Source organism: Argopecten irradians, chromosome 5 (genome assembly GCF_041381155.1).
Source record: "Argopecten irradians isolate NY chromosome 5, Ai_NY, whole genome shotgun sequence".
Taxonomy (NCBI): Eukaryota; Metazoa; Mollusca; class Bivalvia; order Pectinida; family Pectinidae; genus Argopecten; species Argopecten irradians.
The window spans coordinates 17,567,992-17,591,209 of record NC_091138.1 but is presented as its reverse complement, the minus strand read 5'-3'; the positions used below and the strand labels follow the sequence as shown (position 1 = coordinate 17,591,209).

The 23,218-nt window shown below is 34.7% G+C and overlaps 1 protein-coding gene across 1 annotated transcript; it reads left to right on the top strand.

Moving 5' to 3' along the window:
• Window positions 1–149: 149 nt before the first annotated feature.
• On the top strand, window positions 150–22,631 carry LOC138323056 (putative pyridoxal-dependent decarboxylase domain-containing protein 2). Its single transcript, XM_069267383.1, has 24 exons — window positions 150–353; window positions 3,791–3,867; window positions 4,206–4,280; window positions 4,475–4,699; window positions 4,909–5,067; window positions 5,399–5,588; window positions 5,942–6,010; window positions 6,631–6,709; window positions 7,096–7,180; window positions 8,740–8,860; window positions 9,318–9,473; window positions 9,838–9,888; window positions 10,196–10,270; window positions 10,583–10,643; window positions 10,932–11,032; window positions 11,968–12,073; window positions 12,361–12,419; window positions 12,998–13,110; window positions 13,986–14,110; window positions 15,702–15,820; window positions 16,645–16,737; window positions 16,942–17,041; window positions 17,340–17,494; window positions 19,955–22,631. The coding sequence occupies exons 1-24, from the start codon at window positions 183–185 to the stop codon at window positions 20,054–20,056; spliced, it is 2,667 nt and encodes an 888-aa protein (XP_069123484.1). The 5' UTR covers window positions 150–182; the 3' UTR covers window positions 20,057–22,631.
• Window positions 22,632–23,218: the final 587 nt, after the last annotated feature.

Here is a 23,218-nt window from a genome sequence, read left to right as displayed (position 1 = left end):
TGTCGCGGAGATTTTTGTTTTAGATATACATCTAAATCAGTAAAATATTTGTTAAGGTAATTTTACAATGAATATCAATTTTACAATCTAAATACGAAATATTATACATTAATAATTTCTTAAAAGAAAGCAATATATTTTACGACTACTGTTCATGATCGTGCCAGCGTGTAACGACAAACATGGCGTCTGCTAATAACAACGTACACACTCCTCCAGGAACGGAAGGCTCCACCATGGAAATGGACCGAAAGTCCCAACAAGCTGAAGAAGATAAAACAACAATGTCCAAGCCAAAGCAGTTTAATCCTGCAAATGATATGTTTGGGGGACAGGATCATCAAATGTTTCAGGTGCTATAATTTGACAAGAGCTAACCTGTCAACAACAGTCATTCTCATTCTTGTTAGGATATTTTCAGTTTTACTTGTAACTTTTAATCACAGGGTCCACGTATCTTCCAAAGGGAAGATGGCACATGGAACGAGTAGAAATGGATTGAATGATATTTAAAGGAGACGCTTTTACACATAAAATTAATTCACACTGTTTTAGCAAAAAAAAGATGCCTTGCACTGGCTAGGCCTATATGTACTTGCATAGTAACTGCATTCGTTTGTATAATAATCTGAATCAGATTTCAAAACGCCTTAATCCAACAGGTATTTTAGGCAATAGGCATTTTGTACTTTAGAAATCAGGTATTTAATCAAATTATGCTCATTAATTTGACCATGTCAATTACTGAGTACCTAACCAGGAACCCAATTAAAGATCCAGTGCGATAAACCTACAAAGAAGCAGACTCTAACAGTGAGTGACAGAGATTGTACAAATGCAGTGTCACTATGTATATTACAGATTATACTATAAACGGAATGTGTCAATTTAGAAATAGGAAAACAACATGGATAAAGTACATGATTTACACCACCAACATGTAAGCAATGGATACATATAGCTTCCATGGTAAATATGACGTCATGTATTTTTGCTTCATAATCACTAGAATATGTGACTTATCGATGGTAAAGCATACTTTACCCTCGCTGTTTTGAAGTCTTGAAAAACCTTGTATTGGACTGGATCAATCTTCAGTGACTGAGTGGCTTAATTGATCGGTCTGAGTTGAGTAGAATATCAGACTGACTTAATGGCTACTGGTTAGGAGGTCCTGGTCTTTACATTTGTTCTCTTTTGTTGAAATACTATAAGCCACCAATCCATTCAGGCCTATGCCCTACTCCCCCAGTATTTCTTGAGATTTTCTAGCTCTCAGCTCTGTGACTCAATCTCAAAGCAATATACCGTATAGTGTGATATTTTAACAGGGCTTTAATTTGGCAGGTCTATCTAGATCGCCAAAATTTAACACGTCAAAATTAAACATCACCAATTAAAAAGACGCGAATAATTCACCTTAAGCAATAATTTTCATTCAGGTCGTCAGCAACATTCGATAACTTGTGTTGCTTAGATAAATCCAAGAGTAACGAGTGATGGTTGTTATCTGGCAACTGTAAAACTAAATGCTGACAGGTAACTTAGATCTGTACGTACGCATAGTGAACAACTGTTCATGATCCATGTATAGCCAAATACTCTTGGTAAGTATGATATGCCGAATAAAAATCCCTAAACAATTAAGAAGTTTCATTTATTTTTAGGTATGTCTACATGTGTAATCAATTTAATTTAAATTTGATGTTCATTATCTACTCCGTTCACTATGTTCACATGGAATGTACGGAGTAGACAATGAACATCAAATTTTAATTAGATTACCTGTGTAATCAGTCATGTGCATAAAATGCATTACCTTACCTGTAGTAATAAGTCAATGATTTACCTGTAATATCTATATTTATTGACTCGCCTGAAATATTATCGATCACTGTGGTCAGTGTTAGTTGTCTATGGGGAGGCTATACTTGCGATATGAGTATTCTGCAGTTTTTCGGCATTTCGACCGCTCTCGAGGATGACCTGCCCCTCAGCAAACTTTTGCATGCCTAGAAATGTTGTATTTCATGTATTCCACAAAGTTACTGTATTGTAATAAGACAAATGTTAACTATTGTAGTACAATTATATATACAGTTTTAATAGTTTTAGTCTTATGCCCGGGCAATTGAAATTAGGCCTCAAAAAAGGGAGGGGCGCTTATTGGGTCGATTGCTGTTGTATTTCATAAAGTGTCCAGACCAGGAATTTATAAACCTGAATCTTCAGTATGATAAACATGCAAGGCTCTCCTATTCAGAGTCTTTAAAGTGAACAGTCGGGCAAGGATGGCTAAAGTCGGTAAAAATGGTGTGAATGTATCCAGTATAATTTCTTATGAAATAGAAAAATAAAAATCTCTCGCCAAAATCTGTCTGCGTACAAAGAAATTAATTTAAAGTATAGTAATCCTAAAATGTCCTCCCGGCTGACTATGTCCGTGGTTACATTTCCACGCAGCCTCGCTTTCAATGCTTTCAACTTTCCTTTACTTTAATGGTCAGAACTGGGAAACGTAAGCAGAACTTGGCCGTCGTATTAAAATGTGAGAACGTTTGGAAGGCCAATGAACGCATTTAGACTTGTTTTCTTTGCCCGACTATTCACTTTAAATGCTCCAGACAATTTAACCAACCTGTTAATCTAAATACAGTATAACTTGTCTAAACCGGATGTGAACGGGACCAGTCTATTTGTTCGGTTTATACAGGTGTCCGTTTTATAGAGGATAGAACCTTATCACAATATGTTCACATGGAAATCATCAGAAGATTTTTTGTATTACAGCACAAACATTTATTCTCATATATGTACATGATAGAACTAGACACAGAATTCCATCCTATACGTTTTCTTGGTTTCTGATGTGTACATGTACGATCCATTTCTCTCAGTGTGCTACATTCAAATGAACTCTCAGAAGTTATGTGTATGTTTTATTGTTAGAATTGACCGTGAAAAGTATTCACAAATACAATGTACATGCAACAAAACCATCGAATAAAAAGTGAAAAGTTGTCACTATAACCAGTATACCGGAACAGGTAAATCCCTGTAGGCGCCTCATGATCAGTCCCATGTTGTAAAAACATTGCTGCCGGTTTGCCCAAGTTAATTTTACAAAGAAAGGTATAGTAACATTACCATGACAGTTCCGGTTTACAGAGTAGACAGGTTCCGGATTATGCAGGTTTTGGGTACTATAGTTTATTAAGAAATTTGCCGGGACCAAACAAATTAATCGGTATAGACAAGTTTCCGGTTTATACAGGGTTCGGTTTAGACAAGTTATACTGTATTTATATATCAAAGGTGATTGTTGCAAGAAAGCATCAAATTACCCTTCAAAATGTCAGAGCATTAGAGTTACTAACTTACTTTTACAACCCAGGTTATGATAATACTAGTATTACTCTGAGACTGAATCAAGAAGCCTCTGAAATTGCACACTTTTTTCCGAATAGTCTAATTCACATGTGACAAAAGATTAACACCTTCAATAGGGTTTAAAGTAATGAATTATTGTTGTCAAGGAAACATTGCAAAAGAACAAAAGTGCAATAGAAAATTTGAAACATTTGTAATTATGGTACACATTTGGCTTTCCAAATCTTGGTTTTCACAGATATATGACTTAAGAATGGATTATTCATGAAATATAATTTTACTGAATATTAAACCTCCAATCGATTAAAAATAAAGAATTATCATCATTGATAAAAAAGACTGGATGTCATATTAATATGGCTTGAAGAATATTATTAACACAGTCATTTTCTATCCACAGATGTTTATGGATCCCATGATGAAGGAGCTTGAGGAACATGTTTCAAAAAACACAGAACTTCTGGATAAACTGAATGAGTATGTGTTATTCGTGAAATGGTTTGAAAAGATAGAACATGTCATTAATGTATCTGTATAATATTTATTGCAGTATTTAGTTAAGCCAACTAAATACCTGTGGTATAGTTTAAGCATCCATTGCCTATCATAATATGAACATCAATACCGCCAATTTTTTCCTTATTCAAATCTTTTCCTTATTCCAAAATTAATATTGTACCTCTAAATATACAAGCTACTAATTTCAGAATGATAATAATGAAAAGACATAGATTACTAAATCAAAGCTGTAAATCACAAGAATAGAAGAATATTATGATAACACTATACAAAATAAAACAATTTGATCATTTCAGACAAATGGAAAATGAAAGGAAAGCACGAATTAAAGCCAGAGCCACAGCACATATACCAGAAGCTCTGAAGGGAGAGTAAGTAGACATCTTTGATGAAAACTTATGGTCAAATTATGAAAATGAATGCATACAAAAATGGGAATATATTAGGAAATGAAAATGATAATTAACAATATTGATTCCATGAAAATATTATTATAGCATTAAACAAATCAGCAGTCTTGCTTGGAGTTAACTGTTTACATGCATAGTTATATTTTTTTCATCAGGGGACAGGGCATGAAGTCTGTGATGAGATCCATTGAAAACTTGATGGTGTTTGGAGAGAAAGATGTAGAGTTTGAAGAAGAAGAGGAAGTGGAAGAAGAGAGCAATACTGGTACAGGGCCGGTTCAGGACCAGCAGAACACTGAGGGACAGACACATCAGGAAGGAGAGGAGGAAGATGAAGACGATGGCGAGGATGATGAAAGCTTTGACGAAGAAACAAGAAGGTATTTACAGTAGTTACAGAATATTTCTTGCTAAGTACATATCATTGGTCGCAGCTCTCCATGTTTTCTTGGGTTACTCCATCTCCTTAACCTTGCATAACCTTAAATTACCCCGGTTGTTGATAGGGTTTAAAACAGAATAAACTCATTAATTTCATCATTAGTTGTTTCTGTTGTCTATGTATTTCATATGATATATTTTTTTCCAGACATCGTACACTGCTACCAGCTTTAGATGAACATGGGAGAGCAGCCATTTTGGCTCACAGTTTGGCCAGCTATGCATCGATGCTTAACGAAGATAATCTCAAAAAGTTCACAGAGAAGATAACGTCAGACTGCAATCTCTGGTTATCCAGATTATTTAGGTAGGTAATACTCAAAAAAAGATACTAAAAGCAAGTAATTTCCTAAAACTAGATCTATTATACAGATACTGAAGCATTAAGAATTAACTTTTAAACTTAAATTTATAAAATAAAAAAAAATTGAGAAACATGATATTAATAGCTAAAAAAGTTACAAAAACATTGAGAAACATCATATCTACAATTACAGTACAAAGAACTAAACACATCATATACTTATCACTGGCAATACAAAAAGTGGTTATTCTGTCTATTTGCTAAATCTATAGGTTTATGGATGCCTCTTTGCTAAATCTATAAGTTTATGGATGCCTCTTTGCTAAATCTATAGGTTTATGGATGCTTCGGCTGTGTTCTGTGAGGATGAGCGTGATGGCCTGGTGAAGATCTGCCGCCTTGCTCTTTATCAAAAGTACCCTAAATATGCTGCAGAAGGATTTGAAGCCCTGTACTCACGACCTCCAGTCATTTATATTAGTGCTGCAGCTAGTCCTCATCTCAGTGCCTATCTCTGTCTGCAGGTAAGTCTGTGTTCACAGGTAAAGCATCGTCTGTAGACTGATTATCTCCCTTGTTTACTAGTGAGTTGTCTGCCCTTGTATAATTTATTTACATTATTTGTAAGTGTTTTTTTAGCAGTGTGTATCACTATTTATGTGTTTAAATATTGTAAAATAATAGAAAAATAATGAGGGTACAAACTGCTTTTATTGTAATTTATAGATGTAATAGCCCATGGAATTCTTCAATACTTTGGTGCTGGGGTTTTATTATAATGACAGTATTTATTGATCTTCAAATTATAAAATTTTCTCTTATTGAAACTGATTATATAATTTAATTAACTTAATGATATGAACTATTTTTTTTACAGTTAGGACTACCAATGTCAAGTATAAGCACTGTGCCATGTGAATCTGGAGCTGAACCAAGTCATAAAATGGTCAGTAACATTCTCTTAACATTGCTGCTTTAAAATTCTCTTAACATTGCTGCTTTAAAACATTAATATATGTAGTTGAATTTATATCAAAATGGTGGATACATACTAGAATTTAATACTGATCATTTGTGTTTTTAGCAAGTTTTACGCTGTTATGATTGGCTATCACTTTTGACTGGTGTTTTTGATTGTAAATAAGATCTGTTGTGAGTGAATTGGAGCAGGTAAACAATATAGGTTGGCAATGTGCGTAATCTTTCTGTCAGGTATTCTGTTGTAAATCTGACAGAAAGCGCTGGTTTGAGTTCAAATCTGACAGAAAGCGCTGGTTTGAGTTCAGCTTCCTCTTAATGTTTATCTGCTAGTATCGACTGACATAAAAATATTTATATTCGTTGTCCACACTTTGGCAAGGAATAACCTAAAAACACCTTGATCATTTCTTGTAATGAAGCAGATTATAATAGTTACCATAAAATATGCATTAAGATACCTGAATATCAATTTTTTAAATTGGATGCATGAATTTTTTTTTATTTCTTTGATATATTTGTTTTGTTTGTTGTTGCCATTGCTATCAGGGTTATTTTGTAACCAGAATGTATTTTTTGTTTGACCAGGATATAGCGATGCTGGAGAAACTCATACAGGATGATATAGCAGCAGCTAAAACTCCCACCCTTCTGGTAGCCTACGCAGGTTTGTTCTACAAATTATCAGACAAATTAAGAATACTTCATGACTAACTCTGGTTTAGTATATACCACAATTGTGAAAAAAGAAAAGAAAATCCTTAGTGTTACTGCATGCCATGCACCAAATCATAGCAGATAAGTAAAGCTGTTGTTGATAAGTGCCCAATGGCAATAAAGAATGATCCATAATTGGATATATTATGATAATTAAGTCAATTTCGTTACTCATGAATAATATCTGTGGTTTATTCAAAACTTTTCATATATTATGCTTCTGGCAAAATACTAATTCTGGTGAAAAAGTATGGTTAACTTTAAAAGCCATATGACAGGGAAATAGAAGATCAATATAAAGGGATCTGATGTTATTTTCATTTCGCTGTGTTTTAGGAACACCACTTACAGGTCATGTTGATAATGTAGACAGATTACAGGACGTCTGTAGGAAGAATTCCATTTGGCTCCATGTGGAAGGGTGAGTGTCAAGTGTTCAACAGATACAATTAAGTACAAATGTATATACATTGTATATATATTTAGTGGTCTAATACTTATAGATGTTTTCATTTCATATGGAACTTTAAGATGAGTCTCATAAACCACTAAGGAGACAGCTTCATATAAGTTGCCCAATCCCATTGTATATAAAATATTACAATGTAATATTTATACATCAAATAATAACCTCTTACTGAGAATTCTGTCTTCACATTTCTAAATAAATTATGCACTTTAAATTGAAAGTAAAAAAATCTCTAAATACCGTATTCGACCCAATAAGCGCCCATGTCCCTATAAGCGCCCCTCCCCATTTTTTGAGGCCTTCGTTTCAATTGCCCAGGCATAAGGAAAGACTAGAAACTGTATAAATTTGCAATAATTTCGTCTTATTAGCACTTTTTCAATTTTTTAATCGCCCTGGGCGCTTATTGGGTCGAATACGGTACATGTAGGTAGGCTATTTTGTTCCATCATATTCAATACCTAACATAAAGCTAAGCATCAATACATGACATCACAATGATAGGTGAATTCATTAGATAATTGCTGTTGGGGGATTGTATGATAAGGAAGTGAACCCTTCCCCTGGTTTGATAAGAGTATTTTCGCCTTTGTTATTAAATGTAGATTACAAAGGTTTGCAATAATTAAAGAATAAAAGGATACTCAACATCCATTGCAGTTGATTTTGTTATTTAGAGGAGCAAATTGTCTACATGTTTCGGCCGCTAGGCAGTCGTCATCAGGACAATTTTGGTATACCAACAGTGACGCTAAAGTAAAGAATTGCGGTAATATTAATGACATAATGAACTATAGATTATTTTTGAATAGACAAATGTATACAGAGCTATATCAAAATATATACAGTTACAAGTCGATAACACACTAGAAGAAGATCTACATCTATCTTCAGATGATGAAGAGATATATTTCCAGGAACTGTCATCATTTTTTATACAATTATGTAGCTTATGATGATAAACCTCAATCCCCTATGAACATGAACAGTCTGGAAGATACCTTTTGCCTAGATGAGAATGATGTGAATGCAATACCACCAGATGTCCTTATACACTCCGTGTACGGCATTTTCAAATCCACATAGGACTTATAACTGTGTATATTTTGATATAGCTCTGTATACAATTGTCCATTCACAAATAATCTATTGTTCATTACGTCATTAATATTACCGCAATTCTTTACTTTAGCGTCACTGTTGATATACCAAAATTGTCCTGATGACGGTCGCCTAGCGGCCGAAACATGTAGACAATTTGTTCCTCTAAATAATAAAATCAACTGCAATGGATGTTGAGTATTCGTTTATTCTTTGATTATGTCTTCACATCCTAAGGATCTCTGTTGAATATCACGCGATATCCATCCAGCAGTCATGGCACCGCTTTTCAACACTTCAGAGCGTTGGTTCTCTTACTCTACGTGTTTTACCTGAAAGGTTTGCAATAGTATTCCTTCCATATATTGCTACATGTTCCTATATTTAACTTGATTTGTGTTATTTTTCAGGAACAATCTCGCCACACTTACCCTGGTGTCTGTGCCCACCTCTGTACTGTCATGTAAGGCTGGGGACAGTATGACCGTATCACTGGGCAAATGGCTGGGTATTCCTGGCCTACCACATGCTGTATCCTTTGTATTATCACTGTTGTCCTACACTAAAGCATTGTTGACTTTTACCACCTGTATTATTTCAAAACTATACTTACTTTCTGAGTGTAAAATCCCAGTTTTGCATATAAGGTTTAAATAAACCTTTGCTATCAAAGTTACTAAAAAATCATGTACATGTATTACCAAGGGTATAAATTCAGTGCATCCATTATCTTCTGTAGATGTTACCTGATTAACCCTTGTAACATCTTTCAATTGATGATTTTATATGGCCAATCTAACAAGGATATACTGTATTTCTGAATTCACTGTGTGGTTATTAACAAAGATCATTTTTACAAGCTCTGATAGTGAAATTAGAATACAGGAGATAGAATTTTGTACCTCCCTTTGACCCCTACATATATGTGTGTATAGGTAAAAAGTCCTTGTTTATTCACTTGATGAATGTACCTTGACATGACCTGTAGACCCTGTACAAATCTTCAGACCCTGCTCTGGTGCATGCAGCAGGCCTCAATACCTTCAACCCACAGATCAAACTCAACTGTCTGCCTATCTGGATCTGTCTGCAGAGTCTGGGACATGATGGTATCGTGGAACGCGTCAAACAATCATGTGACTTGGTAAGTTTTCTAAGTGATATACAACAACATCATAAATTTATGACATGTCCCAGAAATGTAAGAAATACAAGAGTGAGTGAAATCAATATGATGCAGCTTTCAAGCTGTTATGCACATTTATAATGCCCAGAGTTTAAATGGCAGGCTTTGATATGGTTTTAAACAGTATAGGAAAATTCAATCCATCGGACAAAATTATAGTATTAGATACAGATGTTTGTAAGCAACATGCTTTGGATCCACAAATTGTTTTTATTGGTAATAAGATACACTGTATATCATCTTGCCTAATTTTTCGAAAGAAATCTTGGGTGGTTGTCACGCCTATATAGTGTCAAAGTATGTGTCTTGTTTGTGTTTGTAGGCGGAATATTTGCACATAGAACTGGAGAAAATGAAGACAATAAGACAAGTGGTAAGTACAAACCATGTACTGGTATATAAATTGATTCTTAGGAATCAGGTATACCAGTCCACCAGAATTGCTTAATATGCAAGACATGGAAGTGAACTAGAATGAAAAAGTAAAAGAATGATTAATTTTTAAACTTTTTAGAAACTGCAGTACAGTTAAATCGGTATTTTTATCAAGAACAATTTTTAATTATTTTGAGTTTACTTTCTGTTATTTCATTTGTATGGGTACAGTATAATGTATCCCATCGGTCTATCATTAATAAGCTTATTTGTTTCAAGACATGAAACATGTTCTATGTTAACAGACAAAAGAGAAAAAGGATGATGGCACCCCTGCCAATACAATACGTGCAATGATCACTCGTGCAATCAATGCCCTGGTGAGTGTGGACACAAATACTAATGCAGTCAAAAATATGTACTTATGATGAAATGGAGTGATGATGAAAGTGCCATATAAAGTTAACTCAGTTAAATAAATACACCTCCCCTTCAGGTATAGTGAAATGTTTTAAATAACTGACACTAAACAGGGTTTCAGTTGCCATGTATACCACTTCACGTTTAAGAGGTTCAGATATATAAAGAATGCTTAACGTGGTTTTATAAAGAGTGCTTGTGGATTTAAAAGCTTGAATTTTTATTTTTTGAAAGCATTTTTGTAACTTTTTTTCTATAAATTTTATTTTCAGCTTGTGTTTGAAATTGTATCCCCAACTGTAGTCTTTAGATATATTGAAGAAAAAGATGAAAGTAAGTTGATAATCACAGATCCTCACTAATTCAAAAGAGTATTTCATTATTGAATAAGAAGTTAGTCGACATTTGAGTTAGACATTATTTCAATTACAATTGTTTTAATACTATGCTAAAACAAAGCCAAAGTATTGAAATTTATCTCAATAGGATTCATAGAGATTTGTAAGTTATGATACTGATCATTAGAAATTATAGCCAGCTGTAATAAAGTATGAAACTCTTTTAGTGACAGGGTTTGTTTAATGCCTGTAATGAGCATGTTTGTTTGTATTTATTTACCAGGCTTGCAGATCGCTCCCTACTCCTCTAATACCTTTGTTAACGAGGATGATACACAGGAGGACACCAGCTCCTCAATGTACTTTGATGCCCTCAATGTGTGGGTAAGTGTTGTGGGTACTGTACTTTGATGCCATCAATGTGTGGGTAAGTGTTGTGGGTACTCCTCATTGTACTTTGATGCCCTCAATGTGTGGGTAAGTGTTGTGGGTACTCCTCATTGTACTTTGATGCCCTCAATGTGTGGGTAAGTGTTGTGGGTACTCCTCATTGTACTTTGATGCCCTCAATGTGTGGATAAGTGTTGTGGGTACTCCTCAATGTACTTTGATGCCCTCAATGTGTGGGTAAGTGTTATGGGTACTCCTCATTGTACTTTGATGCCCTCAATGTGTGGGTAAGTGTTGTGGGTACTCCTCAATGTACTTTGATGCCCTCAATGTGTGGGTAAGTGTTGTGGGTACTCCTCAATGTACTTTGATGCCCTCAATGTGTGGGTAAGTGTTGTGGGTACTCCTCAATGTACTTTGATGCCCTCAATGTGTGGGTAAGTGTTGTGGGTACTCCTCATTGTACTTTGATGCCCTCAATGTGTGGGTAAGTGTTGTGGGTACTCCTCAATGTACTTTGATGCCCTCAATGTGTGGGTAAGTGTTGTGGGTACTCCTCATTGTACTTTGATGCCCTCAATGTGTGGGTAAGTGTTGTGGGTACTCCTCAATGTACTTTGATGCCCTCAATATGTGGGTAAGTGTTGTGGTACTCCTCATTGTACTTTTATGCCCTCAATGTGTGGGTAAGTGCTGCTTTGGGTACTTATCAATGTATTCCATCTATATAGCCAAGGAAAATACAACTCAATGGTATATGAAGTGAGCACTTTGACTTGCTAATTTTGTTTTGCTTTTTTCTTACTGTATAATACATGTAGCTTCAACATATCATTGACATACAGTAATAACATGCATTTCACAAATGCTTAGATACTGAATGTATTTCTAATAAAACGTTTAGTAATACAACACTACTGGTTCTACAGCTTGGCGACACTCTGCAGTCAGAGAACCCTGGTGTAGACTTGCGTGTTGCGGAGGTAGAAAACGAGGGAGTGTGTATCCGGTTCTCTCCCCTCGACAGTGCACAAGGTAAACATAGAAGCATATAGATTTACATCCTATATCACTGTTACATGATTGTTTTTGCAGTCTGGAAAGTAATTTTGGAATGATTGCTGAAAAGAAAGCTTTGCAACATTTTTTGCTTTATATTTTTATGATTCTATGATAATTGATGAAATCCCACTCTTTCATTGAAGAAAAGGCAATGGCCCTGCTTCCTTACTACACAACTTAACACCTGAACTTTTGAGGGGTTAATTGACATCAAATGGATCTTTATCTATATAATAGTAGGACCCATATCTGTATTTCAGCCAGAGGAACCATTAAGGAAGACATGGATGCTCTGCTTGATTGCTTAAAGACCCAAGTAGTAAGTCTTACTTAATCTTCATGATACATAGACTTTGTCTTAATCGATTATCATTGGGACCAGTGTATTTGGCTAGAATTGACATGATTCCTGATTACATAGGTTTTGATTACTGTAATTTAGACTGAAAAAATGACATACAAATATTACAATGAAACTGGAATATACAAGGATCTGGAGTAGACAAGGGATAGTTTTGACAAGTTATCAATATCAATCATTTATACTGTTAATTCTGTAAGCTGTCCACCTGCCACCAACTTAATATGTTTGTTGCTGTATTATAGTTTTGTCTGGTGGACTGTCTTGACATCTAAATGGTCATTGCTCGACTTAATTGGAAGATTCTTATCTGCTTGTTTGCAAAAACGTGCCATTATGTGATTCTTTGGTAAAAGATATTTCAGACTTGTAAAGCTTTCGTTGTTGCTTGTGTGAAAGTGATATAAATGTTTTGAAGAGGAACATTTCTTTATGCCAAAATATCTCAATTTGTCTTCTTTTTGCCTCAAATAAATCTATTATAATCATGTATGTTAAAATGATAATAACACAGATTGATGGAAATTTGTTTGTAGGCGATCCTTGATGCTACTGTACTGAACCGTGACAAATTGAAGGGTTTGACCTCGAGAGATTCAAGACTAAGATTACTAAATATGCCGAGCTGGGCAGGTCTGGGAGTCGTGCAGTAAGTATAGCTCTTTTAATGGTAATTCAGTCTTATTCTGTTCTCACTTTCCTAATTCAAACACATTATTTACCCGATTTTTGTCAGAATTAAGCTTAATTATTTTTAATCTCTTAAATCTATTATAAGTAATAGAACTCAAACTAAACTTGATGTAATATTTTACAGTTATTTCTAGGATTCGTAATTGATGTTTTTTCACTTATTTGGTGTAATTGTGATTTGTGTAGGTACTTATAGGACACTTATTTGGTGTAATTGTGATTTGTGTAGGTACTTATAGGACACTTATTTGGTGTAATTGTGATTTGTGTAGGTAGTTACCCGACACTTATTTGGTGTAATTGTGATTTGTGTAGGTATTTACCGGACACTTATTTGGTGTAATTGTGGTTTGTGTAGGTACTTACCAGACACTTATTTTGTGTATTTGTGGTTTGTGTAGTTACTTACCGGACACTTATTTGGTGTATTTGTGGTTTGTGTAAGTACTTATTGGACACTCATTTGGTTTAATTGTGATTTGCATAGGTACTTATTGGACACTCATTTGGTGTAATTGTGATTTGCATAGGTACTTATTGGACACTCATTTGGTTTAATTGTGATTTGCATAGGTACTTATTGGACACTCATTTGGTTTAATTGTGATTTGCATAGGTACTTATTGGACACTCATTTGGTGTAATTGTGATTTGCATAGGTACTTATTGGACACTCATTTGGTGTAATTGTGATTTGCATAGGTACTTATTGGACACTCATTTGGTTTAATTGTGATTTGCATAGGTACTTATTGGACACTCATTTGGTTTAATTGTGATTTGCATAGGTACCTATTGGACACTCATTTGGTGTAATTGTGATTTGCATAGGTACTTACCAGAATCCAGTCAGAATAAAGGAGATGACCTACCAGAAGAAGCTCTCAAAGAAATCCACGTCATCAACACAGAACTTGTACAGAGGCTGAAATCACAGGACACTGCTTTCTCCTTGGGTAAGTTTGATCTTATTACAGAATAATCCCTGTCTGATGGAGGTACTGTATACATATAATGGGTGTGGGGGTCTGATGTTATATTTTAGCATTTAAACAATTTCATATCAAATTCATTGAACAAGCCAAACTACTTATGTTTAGTTTGAGTATACATGTACATGTACATTAAGTAAGAAATTCTTTCCTTGGGTTAACATTAATTCGAACACTTTTAGCTGACTTTCCAACTTATTTTGATAACTGGACTACAACGTCTATATTTTGCCCTCAGATTTACTTCTTTCATCAGTAAAGCCATGCTCCGACCACTTAATGGGCTTTTAACTGTTTACTTAATAATTAACATCGGAAGCTGCGACAGAGCAAAACTGTTAAAGGAAAACAGTGACTGAGTGGTGTCACTCCATCTCTGACTCACAACTTTAACATGTAGCAGTTGTCATGTACATTATACGATTATGGCCCTCCCTCACTTCAGAGAAAATAACTCTTTCTAGGGAGACAATTCTAGATGTATCCCGACACATAAGGACATAATTATTTTATTATACCGAACAAAACTAAAAGAAATCCATAAATTTGTTACATCAACAAGCTATCTTAAAGGCCCAATATCCATATCTTTCTTATTTTTTTCATGATTTAGAAGAATATTGAAAAAAAATTCCTGTTGTAAATCATGCAGAGACAAAACTAAATCGAAGTCAAGATGAGCGATTATGATCGGAATATTTTGATAAAAATCAAATAAATATTAAACATTGCTAGGTGGGTCCCACTTAGTCAAACAAGCCAAAGTTAGCCGACATTGTAACGTCGTTTGCCGAGAACGTCATGTGACTACTGTAACTACGTAACGTCTGTCCGAACTCTTCCGAAAACAGGTCATGAACTTTCCGACATCCGTTCGGCAATAATCATACTTCTATGGCGACCAGTTCAAAATGAAGGCATGTTTACATGTATCGACTTTCAACAACTGCTGTACCAAAGTTATTAAAAAACATTATAAATATTCTTTAATATATCTTAATTTCAATTACATCTACAAATACTAACAATATCAAAATAGTAGTTGAATTTAACCTGAATTTTTGTTGATAGTTACGTATAGCGTGGCTTTAATCTCTGGTAAAAAAAACCTCATAAAGATATTTCCCAACAACGTTGCTAAATTCGTCGGGATACAAAAAAATTTAGCAACAGCGTTGCCATTGTTGGTTGACGTTGCAGATGACGTGAACTTCTGGTCACGTGCAGAGCTTCCAAGGGGTTATTTCCCTCAGGGGTTACTTCGCTCGCCTTCCAATTCCGGTGAAATATCTAACTTATTCAATGCCATGAGATCAAGTTTAATACAATTAGAACATTCTAAATGAAAGTGAGGTATCACTAGTGTATAATAAACCTCATACTAGGTTTTCATCCACCACCAATAGCTGACATGTCCTCTAAATGACACTGACTTTTATTATGTTGTTTGTCAATGTTTAGCTATCTATTTAGCGTAGCCTTCTGAACTTTTCTGTATACCAACTAAATGTATGATTACCATTTCTATGCTAACGTCTATTAACATTTATTTCAGGTTTCACCGATAATGATATTGCGTGTGTAAAGTTTGGGTTAATCACAGAAGATACATCCATAGAGTCACTGTTGGAACTGGTCTGTGTTACTGGTAAAGAAGTGGAGGAATCTTCAAAGGTCAGTCATTTACAGTGTATCTACAAGGTCATTAAATGGTCAAGGTTGAATTTTTAGGTCACCTGACCATGACATAATTGTCATGACATAGTGCCCTTTGTACTAATAATTATTATCTGACCTTGTGAATACGATAACTTGATTAAATATGCACTCAGCTTCATGAAACTTTGTATTTATAATAAAATTGGAAAGATCTCGGACAAGTTAATAAAATTGCTTGGTTAGATCTTAATTACGGAGGAGTTATTTCCCTTTGCTTGGTTAGATCTTAATTACGGAGGAGTTATTTCCCTTTGCAATTATAAATATTGAACCTTGTGAACATGATAACTTGAGAAAATGTGAACCAAGCTTAATGAAACATTGTATGTAGACTAACATTGGAAAGGTCTCGGACAAGTTTGTAAATAAGCTTGATTTGACTCTAACTTATTACAAAGTTATTGCCCTTTGCAATAATAATTATTGAACCTTGTGAACACAGTAGTGTGAATAAATATGCACCAAGTTTAATGAAACTTTGTATGTAGACCTATTAGATATATGTTCCTATTTCCTGAACAAAAGACATCAGTTGGTTAGCAAATGACATAACTAATTTGTATCAAATATCTGGTGAGCGTTAAGGCCCATGGGCCTCTTGTTGTATCTCTTATATAACCACATGTTAGACAGCTGTTTGATCTAATTATCACAAACATTTACCAATTGATTAGTTACTTAGTTACTTGTTTATCGTCTACATGACTCTGCTTGTTACTATTCTCTGTCTCACCATCTATACAGATTGATTGTTCATATCTTTACCGAATATTTTGCAGTACTTGGAAACTCTGGCAGAGGTTGTGAAACAAGGAATTGAGGCTGCCAACCAGGACCTTGTTAAAGAAAATCAATCAAAGCTTCAAAATGAGGTAAAGAGATTATGATTTTCCTTAGCTCTATAAATCTTAGTTCCTACTTATAATGTAGCTTAGTTCATGTCAGTTTGTACAAATTGGAATTTATGACTGGAGTGCAATACTGACTGAAACTCACCATGATCAGTAATAAAATTATATTGTATTGTCTGTTGGTAATGTAGAAAAAAAATCAACAAACACGTAATTGTATTTCAGGGTGTTCTACGACAAGTGCCACTCGTTGGCTCCCTCCTGAACTGGTGGTCTCCTCCACCCAAAGACAGCATCAAAGGACGATCTTTTAACCTGGCTTCAGGTACTTACTTTTTAGATGTATATCAATCTTCATTGTTTCTTTAAAAAATGCATGTAATTATAATATTAAGGGCAAAAAGAACATCCAAAGACTGTCCAAAAACCATTGATCAGGAAAAAAGAGCATGTTTTGGTTCTTCCTGTAAACTAATTAAAGTACATGTGTATATTTAATTATGAACCAATGATTGTTCATTTGATTTATTAGTGTAACATTTATTGTATGATATAATTTGTAAACTGAAATTATAATCTTAGTACAAATTTGAAACTATTAATGTATGTTTTTCCACTTTTAGGTCAAATAGCTAGCACAGAACCCCTGTATAAATACCACATGCAAATCCAGGAGGACTCAAAATCTAAAGCATCACCTCCAAAACAGCCTAGTACACCCCCCGTTAGTCCTACTCAGAGGTCAGCAGGCGAGGTCAAGGCCAGTCTGACAAATGAGGTAGGTCACATACAGGTCACAAAGCAAGGTCAACGTCAGTTTGATAAATAAAATACTTTAAAAACTTAGATAATTTGTGCACTTTTTCTGTGCAAATATAAAATTTGAAGTTGGGGGTGTGCAAATTACATTGATAGAGGAGTGAGATTAAAAAAATTTACGGGGAAATAATCTGTCCGTTCGAAGTGGCTGATGATCTATGAATGTTGAAGTACTGCTCTGTTTATGGTGACCTTTTTACATGTTAAAGTGAATAGTCGGGCGAAGAAAACCAGTCTAAATGCGTTCATTGGCCTTCCAAAAGTTCTCACTTATTAATACAACGGGCAAGTTATGCTTAGTTTCCCAGTTCTGACCATTAAAGTAAAGAAACGTTGATAGCATTGAAAACGAGGCTGCGTGGAAATGTAACCAAGGACATAGTAAGCCGGGAGGACGTTTTAGAATTCCCATACTTTAAATTAATTTCTTCGTACGCAGACAGATTTTGGCGAGAGATTTTATTTTTCTATTTCATAAGAAATTATACTGGATACATTCACACCATTTTTACCGACTTTAGCCATCCTTGCCCGACTGTCCACTTCAAAAGGTATTAAATATTGTAAAAAACAATGCCTCACCTATTACAGTGGATTATCTAAGGCTAATTATAGTGTTAAGTTATGACCACGATGTCTTGTTTGCATTTGCCCGATAATTCAATGGCGACTGACTGAGAGCATGGCTTCTACTGACAGCAAGAGATGTATACCCTGTACACCTCGTAGTATAGGGACAGCCACAACCAGTGACTTTGGCCAGGTCAATCTAGTTAACCTGTATTTTTTTGGGGGAGAGAGTCTGTAGAGAGAGTGTGGTGTGTGTGTATACATGAACATTGTGCCAGCCACCTGTAGATCACCAGTGACTGGGTTTGCTGAGCTGTGAATGAATGGCTACTTAGCTTAACTGATCTATATATAGTCAACAATGCCTCTGTATCTACTTAAAATAAAAAAAATTCATTCTTCAAAGTGCATCAACATTCACTTGATTAAAGTACTATTATGTCTTCATTTTAGATATTTTAGATAATCTTCACATTTCTTGTCAAATTGCACATAAAACTCCGAAAGCAAATCTAGCAATGCTCCTTATGTAGAGAACCGTCCAGCTTCAGTCGAGAAACACAAGTGGGGTTTATAAGATGCCTAAGCTGACCTATATTTAGGACTTTCAATAAGTGGTTTGCAATTTTATTGCTGCAGAATTAACAAGCTACAAGGTTAGTGACATTTTCAACCGTATTGTTATATATTTATTAGCCATCAGCTTGGATCTGGTACCGTACAGATTGTGAGTTTACTCACAATGTGATTGTTGCAAGCTAACATATGTATCGGCTAGCCAACTGCTGTTGATTGTTAATGATCTCAAACACACTAATTACTTACAGGTATAGTGACAATTCTAAGTAAATAGATTGGTATCTTTTCAAATATTCCTGATTACTATTCATGTGTTGTATCTCGAAACATTGACATGTGCATGGAGTACGGCGGACCAGACCGCCATTGTTTTGGACATCTGCAGGATATTTCAGTTTCAGGTTACGGTGGCCAATAAAAGAAAACAAACTCAAATCGGTTTTAATATGTTATTTCTTCTAAATACAACACTTCTTTGTGCAAGTTGCAATCATTTATGGGGAATATTTTGCATTGAAATTGTCACATTCATACATCGATTTTGAGACTCCATAGACATTGTTTTTTCCCAAATTTTTTGCTGCACAAAATAATACTGCTAGTAGATTTTTTCCAGCATTTTAAGCCCTAAAAAGTACCTGCGCAACTTACACTGGTGCCCATATTATACAAGTTTATACGGTATGTCACATACAGGTCAACAGACAAGGTCCAGGCCAGTCTGACAAATGAGGTAGGTCACATACAGGTCAAGGGCAGTTTAATGAAAGATAGGTCACATACAGGTCAGCAGACAAGGTCAAGGCCAGTCTGACAAATTAGGTAGGTCACATACTGGTCAGCAGACAAGGTCAAGGCCAGTCTGACAAAATAAGGTAGGTCACATACTGATCAGCAAGAAAGGTTAAGGTCAGTGTATGTAAATGAGGTCACACAAAGGTTACAAATTAAAGCTACATCAATACCAGTTTTACTAACTGTAGTCACACAAAGCTTTTATTGCGAAATATTAGATTTTAATATCTTCAAAGCAATTAGCCTTCTGGTTGAGATTCCCTGTCTTGTCCATAAGATCCCTTTAATCCTGCACCTATTGGTAGTGGAACAGGGAATTTAAATTGCTTCATTACCTCAGCTGTCAATCGTGTGTGGAAAGCATTGTATTTGATGACTTTGAAAGAACTTGTTTCCAAAAGTACGAAACTGAATCATGCAAATTGTTCATTATATCAAAAGTATATGTGTCTTACCAGTTCCTATATCCTTACAGGTAAACAGAGTAAGTCACCCTGTGTCTCCAGGGTTAGATGTTCCGGACTCGAGAGCTAACGTCACTGTGGAGGAGGCTGAGGAGGCTGAGGAGGCTAGCTAATCTCAGACCACTGTATCCATAACAACAATACTGGCAGGACAGTCTCGGGTTTACAAAACTCAAGGATCTGAGAATCAACATCACACTATGTTCTACAGAAACAGACTGAGGATGATACAATAATTGTTGTAGTAATTCTTAATTATATTGTAGAACCTTACAAGTTTCCTGGGACAGTTTATTGTGTACATGTGCTCATAAAAGGAATTAAGCTTTTAGAGGGGTTCATAACATGTAATATTTTCCAGTTACTGGTTGTGCTTCAAAATATTTTTCATTAGCTTTAATTAGAGATGTTTCTGAAGCACCAATGGAAAACATCAGTATCAGCATATGTTGTGTTAAGAAGGGATGCAATTAAAATTGCTTGGCTATTCTTGGAGCTTTTGTAGAGAATACTTTTTAATGATTTATGCATTACAAAAAAAAAAAATGATAATTTTATAACTCTCATCAATTCCTTCCACATTTTGTTAATATTTACAGATTAATTCTACTTTGTGACACTGGCAAATAGGTGATGTACCTCACAGAGGTTTGTCTTTAGTTATACTTAGGTGTCTTTGTCCAAGTATGCATGTTCTTATTTTTTGTTCATTACATGTTTTCACTGCTGTGATATTTATTAGTGTTGTGTTTAGCTGTATGTGACATCCAATATTATATAGTTCACCCATGAGTTTTTTTTTTTAAAGTTGGCAAGTATGATAATTAACAGGATGTATTAGCAGTGACATTTACTTACAAAATCAACATAGAGTACATAGAGATTTAATATTTAGGTTACTCCTACTGACATAGCAAACCAATCTTAAGATAAATGGAAGTCAGCTGAACTGCCTTTTGCATTACCCAGCTCACCTTCAGTAGAAGCAGATGAACCATGGAGATTCTTATCAATACTTTGTATTGTTTCTTATTCTCACATTGTGTATTGTACATAAGTTTTGTCAGCAGTTACATTCCTATACTCTCATATTTTTTGTCATAATACACGGTTCCTTTGGGGTCGTTAGCAATATTTATGAGGATTATGTATAATGTGACAGATGTGTATATGCTGAACCATTTCCTGTGTAGGTGTTACGAGAGGGATTATAACCATAATATATACACATAACTTACATTTTTTTAGTAGCTGCTGATTACTTGGACCTTTATTACTTACCATTACAATGAAAATGTTAACGATAATGTTATTTCTCTTCATTTTATAATGATTATTTATTATGTATTCAATATGTTTTTTTATTCTAAAATTTATTGCTGTACACAAATATTACCCAGATATGTATTTCTTATTCTCACTACTCCGTAAATCTGTACTACTTGTATGCGATCCTACTAAAGTTTAACAGTTGATTATGAAATCCAAAGTTAAGAGAATTCTCTGTATCTCAAAGATTTTTTTTTATTCTTCAGTGATATAGAAAAACCATGAAAAATTGTGCATTCCTTTGTCTGGCTATCCCTTGGAATTAAGGGTGTTTTATGTAATAGAAATGACTATAGATTCTATTGCACATTTACCTTCTTCTATATGCACATTTGTAAACTTCAGTCAATATTTTGAACAATGTATACTTGAGGTCTGTATTAGATTTTCATAAAATGTCATTTTCATTTTTTATTTTTACAGAGGGTTATTCATAAAACTTGTTTTCTGTTTAAAATTAATATATTTCTGTTACTTTTAAGATGTTAATCCATTTATTTGTGTTGAGTGTAAAGATTATTTATTTATCTTAAAGACAATGTGAGACAGTGTAAATGAAAGGAAGACTGATTAGTGTGCGAAGCTGTGTGAAAAGCTATAGATGTGAATATTTTATTGATTACTTTGATTGTATTGCAACATTACATGAACCATTCATAATAAGTTCTTAAAAAGTAATTCAAGTTGGATATGAGGGTCTGTTGGTGACATATCATTATCTGAGTTTCTACAACAAACTATATGTATTATGTTTTGCAGAAATACAGCAAAATTATTGGAGGGAACATTTCGGTGTAGAATTTGGAATGCAGATAATAATAAAGTAGTTTAGAAGAATCAAGTGCTGACCAATTGTAATGCCACATTTTTTAAGAGAAATCCCAAATTATGAATACTCGATCTACTGCCATATATTGATGTTTTAGCCACAAAGACAATTGTGTAGATCCATTTTTAAGTTGAATTTGCAAAGTTGGTTGTAGGTAATTACTGTGAAATGTGATATTTATTTATCATAGATTTATCTACACATTTATCTTGGTAACAGTTTGATCTTAGTCTAGATTAAAGCTACATCTGTTGAACTGCTACTAAAGGTATGTTTATCTTATTAAACCTTGCCCTATCATTAGCCACATTCCTTTTTTACCAGAGAATTTGGTATCAAGGTTTCACAATATTGAAATATGAAATGTACTTTTAGAGATGAGACAGATCACTAAGTTAAGCTTTCATCTGATTTAAGTTTTCTTAGAAAGCCAAACTTTATATATTTCTGTAAGTTAAGTATTGAGTGGGTGTGACAGGGGAAGACAACTAGGGGTAATGATAACCAATAAAATTTGGGATCTTACATAAGTGTTTGTTGTTATACTTTCACCAAACAATGTCACATAGTACAAAACGCAATTCAGGTGCTGCATAATGGCTACATTTTCACATTCACTTTTAACATGCCTGCCTTTCAATATCTTCTCCAAAAGTAAGAGGCCTAGAAACCTGATGTGTATCTATAGCTTGCTGGGATAAATAGAGAATACATGGTTATCATCTTACAATACAAGGTTTACTTTGATGTGAGACTTAGGACAGTCAAGACGATGAGGCTTGGCCGAGTCATCTCGGCTTTGCATGTCGAGAACAAAAAATTAAACTTGTATTAGTGGTGGTATAGGGGTCTCGTATGTCTTAAAAGGCAAAGACGATGAAAAAGGAGGGAGGAATGTAGCGAAATTGGACTGGGAAAATCATCCTTGACCAGGTAGCTCAGCTGTAGAGCATTCGGCTAGTGTTCAGAGGTCCTGGGTTCGAATCCCTGTCTGGCCGCTACATTTTCTCTTCTGTTAATAAATAACAACACTTAGTCAGGACCATTTCCATATTATTTCAGGTCAGCTCAACAGCTTAATCTCGCTTGTCAAACTGGTTTGAAATGTTAAATAGTT

What these genes read in the sequence shown, in the direction of transcription:
- LOC138323056 (XM_069267383.1), top strand. Translation starts at nt 183, where the DNA reads ATGGCGTCTGCTAATAACAACGTACACACTCCTCCAGGAACGGAAGGC. An exon ending in TGGTTATCCAGATTATTTAG is followed by an intron (nt 5,068 to 5,398) that starts GTAGGTAATACT and finishes CTAAATCTATAG; the next exon opens with GTTTATGGATGCTTCGGCTG. An exon ending in TGAAGACAATAAGACAAGTG is followed by an intron (nt 9,889 to 10,195) that starts GTAAGTACAAAC and finishes CTATGTTAACAG; the next exon opens with ACAAAAGAGAAAAAGGATGA.